This window comes from Choloepus didactylus, chromosome 9 (assembly GCF_015220235.1).
Source record: "Choloepus didactylus isolate mChoDid1 chromosome 9, mChoDid1.pri, whole genome shotgun sequence".
NCBI classification, from domain to species: Eukaryota; Metazoa; Chordata; class Mammalia; order Pilosa; family Megalonychidae; genus Choloepus; species Choloepus didactylus.
The window spans coordinates 97,953,808-97,965,831 of NC_051315.1; the positions used below are offsets into that span (position 1 = coordinate 97,953,808).

General features: G+C 33.4%; 1 protein-coding gene across 2 annotated transcripts in view; it reads left to right on the forward strand.

The window, feature by feature from the left end:
• PARD3B (par-3 family cell polarity regulator beta) overlaps window positions 1-12,024 on the forward strand; it is a 1,159,791-nt gene that overhangs the window by 740,674 nt on the left and 407,093 nt on the right. For both annotated transcript variants that reach the window (XM_037849784.1, XM_037849785.1), the window contains exon 15: window positions 1,047-1,162. In XM_037849784.1, coding sequence (XP_037705712.1) covers window positions 1,047-1,162 — 116 coding nt within the window. The remainder of the gene's footprint in view (window positions 1-1,046; window positions 1,163-12,024) is intronic.

Genomic DNA, 12,024 nt, shown 5'->3' on the forward strand with positions numbered 1-12,024 from the left:
CCAAAGGATGGACTCAACCCAAGTATCCATCACCCGATGAATGGATAAATAAAATGTGGTATATACATAAAATGAAATATTATTCAGCTATAAAAAAGGAATGAAGTCGTAATACATATGACAACATGGATGAACCTGGAAGATATCATCTTGAGTGAAATAAGCCAGACAAAAAAGGACAAATATTGTATGATCTCACTGATTTGAAACAATTTGAATAAGCCTACTATAAGAATATAGGTTACCAGGGGATGAGGTGGGGATATGGAATGGGAAGTTAAGGCTTAAAATGTACGGGATTCCTATTTGGAATGATGGAAATGTTTTTGGTAATGGATGGTGGTAATGTAGCTCAACATTGTGCACACAGCAGTACTGAATTATATATCTGAATATAATTAAAAGGGAAAATATTAGATTGTATATATGGTAACAGAATTAAAATATTTTTAAAAATTCATGGAACTACACTACACAAACATTGAACCCTAAGTTAAACCATGGACTTTAGTTAGTGATACAGTCTTAAAAATGTGCTATGTTTATTCTACCGGGTTCCACACCACCAATTGCAGGGTGTTTGTAGAGGGGTAGTGTATAGGAATCCCATATTTTATGCATGATTGTTCTGTAAACGCACAATTTCTCTAATAAAAAAAAATCTGGAAATGACTTAAATGAACACCGATAGTGCTAAATTCTGCTATATTAATACAAAGCCATTGAAAACAATATAACTATATTTATTAACTGGAAATATGTCCACAACATACTATTGTGTAAAAATAGAACAGATACATATCATGAACCTATGTATATTATGAAGGTCAAACTAAGAATTTGCATAGAGATATCTAAACAATTGATTACTTTTTCAAAGTGTTTGTAGTGTTTAAATTACTTTATCAGCAGAATATATTGATTTTTTTATAATCAGAATATTCACTAAAGCTTGCTGCGTTTTGGATTTTAAAAATGAGCACTGTTTCCTATTTTAAAAAAAGGTTTTATTTTAAACTTAAACACAGTGTGACTTCTTCCTGCAGCTCTGGAGCGGACTCCGCGGTCTGTTTTACAGATGAGCACATCAACTTCAGATCTGTGACACCAGCCAGGCAGCCTGAATCAATTAGCCTGAAAGCCTCAAAGAGCATGGACCTTGGTAAGTGCGGTGAGGTGACATCCAGGTCAATTCTCCAGCCTCAGCCCATCCGTCTTCCTGGATGTCCAGTTTTGTTCCTTAAACTGAAACTTTAGGGAGCAAGAAGTGCCAAAGCTTGGAGGAGGGGATAATGGTCATCTTATCTTCCTGTCTTCTCTCACACATTTGATTGTAATAACCACTTTTTAAAAGAAAGATACATGATTTATTTTTATAAAGTAGCCCATAAAATGTCCTCCCTTTATACGTCAGAAAAATATGATTTCTTCTCGAGGGTCTAAATGCTGTAAGCAACTTAATAACTCACCTTCCTTTGCATTTTCACACTTGCTTCTGTCAGTGCCTTCTCTTTTTTTTAGTATACATACCTGTTGCTGAGCTTGGGAGGATAATGTGGTTAAATGAATTCTCTCCCACAGTGTTTCCCATCCTTCCCTTCTTCTCCATTTGTGATGGGTAAGGATGGTAGCAGTGGAGAAGATCAATATCTTTAAATGCCCGCCTCCAAATCCCGTGACTCTGTTTACCAGTGTGAGGGAGTCAGGGTACCCTGGGTTCAGTGCCTGAACTACCTCTTTGAGGTTTTGAGCTCCACAAGGAATTTCTGGGGGACTCAGCTGCCAGGGCGAAGCAAGGGCCCCTGCCAACCTTCACTCTTGAGAGCTGTGACCCTCAGGCCCTGGGACATGGAACCTTGGAGGACATCTCAGATACCCAAGAACATTGCTCCCCTCCCAGGGGCTCTTGAAGAGAGAGCTATTAGACTGCAAGTACAAACTAAATTCTCAGCAAAATATTCACTGCTTCCTGAATGCTCACAGCCCAAGCTTTGCATTTTTTTTCTCAAGGCATATTACGTATTTCATTAGTTACCACAAGAAAATAGAGTAATCAGAACTGTGCTCCATAAAACAATCTGATAAATAGTGCTTATCTGTTACTCATTTACAGGAGTTCAGAAAAATGTTCAATCATGATGAAACAAGAGAAAATGATTCTATTCTCTATAAATTAACTAGATCACTGGGATGCATTTGCTCTAATCACCTATAGTGAGAGACTCAACAAGAAACTGTCTTGAGCACTGGTCAGAAAAGAATATTTTCTGAAGCATGAACCTTTGACAAACCAAAGGAATAATGCATTACAGTGACATGGGTTATTACTAATAATTTAAAGAACAATTTGTTATAGAATACTTGATAAACATTTCTTATCCTGTATTTCCAAATTCTCTATAAAGAAATTAATGGATGAAAATGCTCTTAAGTTTGAAAAGCATAGATATGCTGTTGTTTTCCTCATTTAATTAAAAAAAAAGAATAGCTGGTAATGTGGTTCTAAAAAGACCCCTGCAGTAGGGGGAGAAAAAAACTTTTTTTTTTTAAGAAAAAGAAAGATAATATCAACTCCATCAAAAAATAAAACCTAGGGCATATCCAGTTGTAAGTATTTCTGTTTATATTTTTTTAATACTGAAACTTTGTTTTTGAGAAGTTTTCTCTTTTAAATTGGCGTTGCCTTTGCAAAATATATGTAGTTTGCAATCGCCTTTTGCATTTGTACTTATACCATGAATGACAACAATGGTGGTAATGTTTATTCAATTTACACAATTGGGCAACTCATGAGCTATTTTCTTTAGGACACAAGTGCCAAAATAAAAGTATTGGCTAAAACATACCATGCAGAAGAAATATTGAATAGCATGTTGTAAAACCATGTTTAAAAGAAACTGTCAAGGTTCTGCCCCTTGCAAGAAGGAAGTCATTTCAAAGCTAACAGTCTTGAGGAAGACTTTTGGGGTCCATCTAAGAAAATAATATATTTGCTAAAACATTTGGTGACTTTGCTTATTGGAACAATCCTCAATGGGGTCAAGGTCCATTCTTGAAAAAATAAAACAAAACAAAACAACAACAACCAAAAAAAAAAAAAAAAAGCAAACCCTGAGGTATTTATTTGACTGTGTTTTTGAGGTAGGAAAATAGCAATTTCATTTGGTTCCAACTAAAAATTAACGACAATGAGAAAAAGAAAACAAGAAAACTCCTATTATTGTGCAGTTTATCCTGGATATCCCTGCTTTATAAAGTCTGTAGGAGTCCTCAAAGCTAAAGTACAGCACCAGGACCTTCTTTGTTTCTTTTTTTTTTTTCTGCTGAGCCTAAGCTAGTATTTTAACTTGTGTATTACTGATTCACTGTTCATATGTTCAAACTATTTTAAAGGTGAGTGGGTTTCAGTTATTTTTCTTGATTGTATTTCCAAAGACAAACAATTGTAACTGTGAAAATTCTTACTCCATCTCCCTTCCCTATTTCTCAAATACAAGCATGGTTTTAAAACAATTTGTTATGTATATCCTTGTAGAAAGCACTCTACCTATCTATCTATGATTTGCTCCAGCTATCTATGTAAGTCTTTATTATATTGTACCTCTTTTAGATAATAGTAGCCTACTGTTAAATTACTTGATTTACAATTTACTTTTCTCTTCCCTTTTTATGGAACTTGGGCTTATTAGAGATTTTGGGGGGAGAGGGAATGTGGTCCACTTGAATTTCTTATTCTTCAAATTACATATTTATATCCTTTGTCAATGTTTCAATTTGTCAATTCTTTTTCTCTTTTAGTTTTAGGATATTGTTACACTTATTGCAAATAATTTCTTACAATCTATTAATTGTCTTTTTAATTTGCTTATGATAGCATTTACTATTAAGATAAAAGGTTTTAGTCGTATAGGTTAATATTTCCATCTTTTCTTTTATGACTTTTGGAGTTTATATTTATCTCATTGATTTTCTTGTAGTACTTTTAAGGGCTTTTTTAAAAAGTGTTTGAGTCAGGAAAATTTTTCTCTATGTAAATAAGCAAGTTATTAATAGCATTTATTAGTTTTGACATCCTTTCTCTTTAACATGGAATGCAGTTGTAACAAATACTAAATTCCCTTACATGCACAGGTTGGTTTCTGGGCTTGCTATTCTATTAATATATTAGTCTATTCTCATACCAGCCTCACTCTATTTAAATCACCATGCTGTTATATTGCATTTTGCTAATTTATATGGCAGTCTTACTCTTACTTTTTCTTCTCTTGTAAAATTTGATTTTCACATGTGTTTACTCTCCCACATCAACTTTAGAAAAAGTTCATTAAGATCACTTTTTATAGATTAAACAAAAATGCCTCCACTGTGTGTGTGTGTGTGTGTGTGTGTCCTTCCAATAATTATGACTTTGCTGTTGGTTCAAAGTTCCTTTGAACTTGAGCTTCCTTTTAAAAATCAGTAATGGAGGCTGGATTTTAGAAAATTGATTTTGAGGATCTGTCCAGGATGATCATGTGTATTTTGTTCTTTATTCTATTAATGTATCTAGTTACATTACATTACAAATACATCTAGTTATTTATCTTTTTGAATAGCCCTAAATTATTCTCTATACTTGAAAAGTTACCCATTTGATTAACTACAGACTGTATATCATACCGTTCTAGAAATGAGTAGCATATAATCTATGTGTTTTAAAATGTAGGTGTAAAACTGACTATAATTTTACTCAATGTTTTTAATTCTTATATAGCCATTATAGATTTTCTTTGGAGGATATTCTACTTTACTATTTTGTGGATACTTTTTCTAGCATGCATGTGGTCACATTTAAGTCAAATCATATATGATTAAAATGATGAGTAAAAGGAAACTTACTTTTAAATAATTGGATATAACTATGCTTATTTAAAGGGGTTAGAATGCCATTTAAGAGACTGGATAGATACTTCTGGACTTCCCAGAAAATCCATCTTTTCCTACTAATTGTAGACTTTCCTCTATTTATTTAAATTACCAGAATTACTATGTTCGGTCTGGATCCCTTAATTTGTTCATAATTGAGCTTGTGTGGGTGTTGAGTTGGAAACTCTCAGGAGCTGAATAACACAGCTGCCTCTTTGGCCTTTGGCATGGGTTTTCCCCCAAAGAACTGCCCTTGTTGGCAGTATACCAGAAAGTTACACTCAAAAGACTGTTTGATGAGGCATAAAAATCTTTTAATTTTCAGGCCGGGTGTTTTATGACCCAGTAATACTATTTCGGAATTAGTCTGAATTATTCAGAAGATGGCACTTAAGTATTTGGGACCCTTCCTTGACCTAATCTAGAGCCCTTTTCAAAGTGAAGTTGAAATGCTAGTTCCCACAAGATTTTTTTCTTTTTTTCTTTTTTCTTTTTGACAGTTTTGTCTCCTGTTTCAAATGGGCCTCCTCACTCCCATTTCAAGAAGGGTGTTCTGTAACATGCTTAAGGGATGACTGGGGGCAGTGCAGTTGGAAGATGCTGGCCAGCTGTCCTACTTCTGTTAAATGAGAGGAAATGAGCTTAAAGTGATGCATGAGGCATTTAGACGAAATTTTAGGAAGTTTCCTGACAACGAAGATTGCTAACATTCCATGCAATAAAAAATGTTTGTCTTGAATAGCTCTCCCTAAAATCAAGGGGATAGATAGACTGGTTGTTTTTTTTTTTTTTTTTTTCCCAAGGTATGTGATTCAGCAATTTTATTTTCTGTCAGTTGCTTGTTCAAACATTTTCTAAATTAGGGAATATTTGTAGAAATCTAATGCTGGAGTAAATTATAATTCAACTGATTTCTCATATCAGCAAAGGTAAATATTTAGGTCACATTTTAAATGTAACACTATTAAACCTGTCAGACATCCCTCTCCCGTCTAGTATCAGATTAAAGGTGGGCAGGAAAAACATTAATCCTACTCTAATATTCTAAAACTTTCTTTTTTAAATTATTTTTTGTATAGTGAAGTATTTCCATATGCAAAATCAAGAAGACTGAATACACAGGAGAAATTTAGAAAATTGTATAGTCTGGTAACTGTGGCAGTGAAGTATTAATTAAGTTTAGGAATTAGTTAATATATATTTCTAAATATGGTATCTATTTTCATGGATATTCTTTGTTGTCCATCAAAAATTAATACCTCTAAAGATGATGAAAGCAAAACTGGTTGGTAAAGAAGAATTAATGGTAACATTAAAATAAATGTGTCCATTTACCATATATAATATATGAGGAAGAGTTCAAGGACATACTCAGATACATGCCCTAAGCTTCAAGAAGTCAAAATTAAGAAAGGACAGAGAATGTTTACTCATTCATTAAACATTTATTGAGTACCTACTGTGTACCAGGAAGTGTATTAAACATGGGGGATTCAATAGTAAATGGGAGAAATGGTGCATGCTGCATGTGCCTAGATTGAAATCCTAAAAGGAAATGAAAGCTCAAGAGTTAGAGAAAGATTTCCAAAAGGAAATTCTGGCATTATGATGATAACTTATCTCAGACAGGAAGAAAAGAGAGAGACATCTGAAGACACTAGTGTGGCTGCTTCAAGAACTCACTGATAACCTTGGCTATGTAAAAAAAGAGGAAAAGAGAAGCAAATAGTAAAGAAAAGAGTAACAGTAATCTAAAAGATGCAGGAAGGGCTAAACAGCTGCATGAGATCAGGCTTGCAAACCTAATAATAACAGTTAGATAACCAAGCTATTTTTAGAGCACAAAAAAGAAAGTGGGTGAGGTGGCCCATTGTTTATGGCACCCAACAGATGTCATGTAGAAAGCAGAGCCACTCAGTTCCTGTGTCGATTTTATCTTTATGCAACAAGAGAATGGTGTCCAAACTGGAAAATCATGGTAGCTAGGGAATGGAAGTCTAGAGAATTTATATCTCTGTTCATGAAAAGGATTGCGATTGTGAAGTGTACCTCTCTGGTCAAGAAATTATGAAGAGTAGGCCTCACACTGGAAGACACGAAGCAGATTATTAATTTTCACAGAGATGAACTCCAGAAGCAACTAGTGATCTCAATAGTTGTGAACTTGATGAAAAAAGATAAAAAGTGGTGGGCACCAGTAATCTCCATGGGTTCCCTGAAACATGGATTTATAGACTGAAAAATCAGAGAAAACTTATAAACATAGTGTATTTTGATTTTTATAAAAGTATTTCACATTGTTTTGTGATCAAAACTTATGGGCCAAATGATACAGCCAGGAGGTGATAGCATTAGAATGTCCTTTCCTGAAATGTGCTAGGCAGTAGCTCAATGTCACCCTGCGGGGAATTAAATAACGTATACCATAAGATTCTGTACTTGGCCCCTCTTCTTGTGTTTTACTAAAACTCCATGTAATTTGATGAAGACTGGATGAATGCAATTTGGATGAACACATGAAGGCATGTTTACCAAACTTTAGGTAGACACAAATCTCAGACAGTTGAGTAATATATTAGATGACAGAATTAGGGTTCAAATAATTTCTCTCGAATTGAAAATAGACTTATCAAAGAATGATGCACTCATCCAACAGGTATGTATTGAATTCCTACTATATTCCAGGCAATATCAGGTAAATAAGACAAAGTTACCACCTTTATGGTGTTTTCGTTCTAAAGGAGTAAATAGATAAAGTTGTATATGAAGGAATAAATAATAGTATTTCAGACAGAGGTGATTTTTCTGAAGCCAGATTCATGTAGATACAATGATTAGAGGGTAGGGATGCTCTTAAGGAAGGGGGTGAAAAATAAAGGTAATGTCCTAAAGTAAGGTTTCAAAAGTACAATTATTCATATATAGGATTTAGGAGACCCGGTATAATATTTCTTGAAGAAGATCTTTGGATTTTAGCTGCTTGCCTGACACTATCACCCTCAAAATTAGTCAGTGTTTTCAGATCAAGGGAGTCAACAGCCTCATTTTACCCTTATCTGGTAATAACACATTTAGAGTATTATATTTAATTCCGGGTACAATATTTCAATAGTGGCAAAGACAATGTAGAATACAGCCAAATATTGCTGAGAGGCCTAGAAACCACATCAGGTGAAAAACAGCTGAAAGAAGTAAAGATATTTTGCCTGAAAGATTGATAACTTGGGAATGTTTTCATGGCTAATGTGGAAAAACTCAAATCTGTTTAAAATTGAATCCACAACCCAAATATGTCAAACAATGATAGTCTCATAAGAAGTCACACTAAGCTTACAAGCTCTGAAATCTAGGAAGATAATAGAGATGATGGATAAGTGAATTCTGGCTTGTGGCATGTTTGGTATGAGAGGAAAAATTAGATACATGAATTAAGACAGTCCATGAAGTCTATACTAATTAATGTTTCTAGACTTGTCTCACAGTTGTGGTATATTCCACCTCACCCTATGAATAAATGTTCTCAAATGTTTTAAACATAATTGCTCTTATTTACCATTTGCTGAATGAATTAGTAAGAGGCACAACTCTCTCAGACGACTCCTACCCACCCCACCCCCCACAAAAAAAATCTTTGAAGCAAAGATCAAATCAAATCTTTCTTACTTAACCTGATCCTAGAATGTAAGCGAGTCAGTCGGTGTTGTTCTGAACAGTAGTTGCAGTCATGGAGAGCATAATGTTAGTATTATTAGAGGTGAGCCTCTGCTTCTCCTACAGATTTTTCTTGTAACTGATGATTGATTTAAATTGTCCAGTATAAGTAAATTCCCAAGTAAGTATTTTAAAATGCTTGGAAGGAGGTTGCCCACAAATTTCAGATGTAGAACCTTAATTGGATCATGGAGTCACAAATGGTTTCAAATGTTGCCATATTGTTTTTCACTAAGATTTTATTTTATTTTTATTTGTTTGTTTATTTATTTATTTACTCATTTAATAGCGAGCTGTTTAGTGGAATATATAGATAATTTAAAAATTCAGAGTCTGGAGGGAAACCCAATGCTTGATTTTCCCACTAGTGACGTAAAGAAAACTACAAAGTGTGGAAGTGTTCACATTTGAACCTTCAACAATGATAATCCGCCAGTAACAAAACCATGCAGATTTTTATGAAATTTGCCTTGGTACCCTTATGTGTGCTCTGGAAATTTTGATCAATGGAGAAGCTTCGTTATCCTCTTAGAACTGAAATGTTCTGGTCTCTTAAAATTTGGTTTATTACATGGAGTGCTTTCTTCAGTATGTTTTTCACCTCAGCTGATGCTCTACATTTCATTGTAGAGAAATTGTATATCAGGGTGAGGCTCAAATCTTAGTAAAAATTCAGTGAGAAAAGAAAAAACATTAAGAGGACCTTGGAATAACTGCCATGACAGGATCCAAAGCAGGCATCTTTTAAGACATTAAGAAAGACAACATTTGGACTAACTAAAATTTAACATGCCATTAGATTTCAGATACTGGCTACATTTAAAAATGAAAATGCAGAAATAAAGATAGTTTGGAAAACAGACAAGTGAGAAGAAAGATTCATGTTTGGCTTTATTTTCTCCTGCTTTATTTTCTATATTCTCTAAGAAATATGTTTTCAAGAAGAATTTGACTTAGTGTTTGTTGCTACTATTAATTGGAAAATGGTGCCTTTGTGTAGAAATTGTACTTTTATACTAGTGTTTCTAGACTTGTCTCACAGTTGTGGTATATTCCACCTCACCCTATGAATAAATGTTCTCAAATGTCTTAAACATAATTGCTCTTATTTACCATTTGCTGAATGAATTAGTAAGAGGCACAACTCTCTCAGACGCCTCCTACCCACCCCCCCACCAAAAAAATCCAAACTATCTTTATTTCTGTTCCTATTTAAATGAAATTCTTTCCTATTAAAATGTTTGGTTCCTTTTTAAACAGCTTTTGTACTAGTATAAGAATATCTTCATAAAAATATGAAGCTAAGGAAGCTATTCAAAGAAGGGAACAAAATACTTCAATCCTTGTGAATATGAACCAAATCCATTTTAATTGTCTTATAGTTAACTGGAGATATTATATGTAAATAAATATATAATTGTATATAATGACATAATTATATGTAATAATAATGTAATGATACAGGTTATATGTGTTAAATGAAGTTTGGCAGTTTCATAGTTATCTTTACCAAGTGGCATTCTGAATGATAATAACTTGTTATTGGCAATACTTTCTGCAGAGATCGAAACTACTGTAGAGAGGTAAAACTATCTCATCTTTAGGTGCAGTATTTGCAATTTTTTTCTTTAAAAAGCTAAATACCCTTAGTCATTGTCAAATATATATACACACGCGTGCACATGCACACACATTTTTTACATACTAATTTTCCCCAAAAGTGATTGTACTGAATATATACTTTTTATTTTGTGTTCTTAAAGAAAAATCAAGTCTAAATGTTATTGTCTACATCTTTGTTTCTATTTCATTACCTTTTAATTTTAAAGCTTGCTCTTGAATATATGTAGCATTATTTGCCTAATATTATATTATTTAGTCTAAGAGATTGTTTCCAATTTCTCACTCTTAGAAATAGCAATGCATAGAACCTTCTAATACATAAATCTTTGTAAACAATCATGATTATTTTATCATTTTAAGTTTCCATAATTCCTGAGCCAAATTTTATAGGCTTTAAAATGAGCACTTTTATTTTACTTTTTACTTTGGGGTAAAATATTTTTCCATGTATTTATTGACTTTTATTTCTATTGTGAGTCATCAGAGCGTGTCTTCTGTAAGACTACAAATTTCTAAATTAAATATCACTTTTTGGATGTAAAATATTCTACATTAAAGGTCAAAGCTCAGCTCTTGCTCAAAGGGGGAAGAAAGGATATTTTCCTTTCATTTCCCTAAAGCTAAGTATGTTGCTGTCACCAAAGCACATATTAATTGATACATGTGTCTTTCATTAAATGCTTAGAAAAAATGTTTAGTTAAACATATAGAGATGTTTTGTTTTAAACCAGAGGCACAAATTCAACTCAGACTTAATTCCTCATAAAAACTGCTTAATGTAGGTCAAGTTAATCTTTTTAAAATAATTTCTTCTAAGTTCTTCACTGGAACACTAAAACAACTACACTACATATAGAGAGAGGGCCTGGCTTTAAAGCACATTAGTACAAAGACCGACATCACCATAAATACCTACTCTGTTCTCATAAGACTGAAAAGTTGTCCACAGTTTGAAAATACAACTCCAGTTTTGTATAAAATCTATCCATCCATCTATCCACTGATTCATTCATTCATTCATTCACTAAACAAATGCTTATTGAGTGCTTCCTCTGTACTATTCTAAGTTATTGATATATATTAGTGACAACAGAAAGCAGTATCTTATTTCTGTATGTTACCTTGTACTAGAAATATTATCAAGAACAAAGCTTGACAGATTAGGGACGTAAATGGTAATGACAAAATAAGTTGACACCAGGAAGATATTCAATATGACAAACACAAAGGTCTATGAATTGTGGAAAGAGGAGACATGACTGGAAAAGCTAATGTTTCAATACCAACTTGATTTCAAGTGTTCATAAGAAAAGGTAACTAGGAACTCTATCCAATGACATAAAAATTAAAGTGAAAATTAAAATTGAGATCAAATTAGAAACTGACTAATCAAGCATGATGGTTTCAAATTAACTGGGAATAAGTTGATCCACCCTCTGTGGATCTAGGACCTAGCTGGCATAATCCCCACCCTCTTCAGAATTATCTGGAAAGAACAGTGAGAGCCTACAAAGGTTTCATCTGAAATTCCTTAAAAGTAAAACAAGGGCATACCAAGGAATTGGAAAAAATTTAGCCTATTTTCCAAATCTGGAAATAATTCTAATAGCACCTAAATTGAGTAAAAGTTGAGTTGCACTAGAGACTTTTAATTGTCTACCTAGTAAATCAGTAGATGTCAGGTAAATTATCCCAGTGCTTTGTCTGGACCCAAGAAGATTAGGAGCAAATTACAAGTAAGGTGGATAGTCTACTAGCTATAGCCTAAATTATGTATTTGTTAAT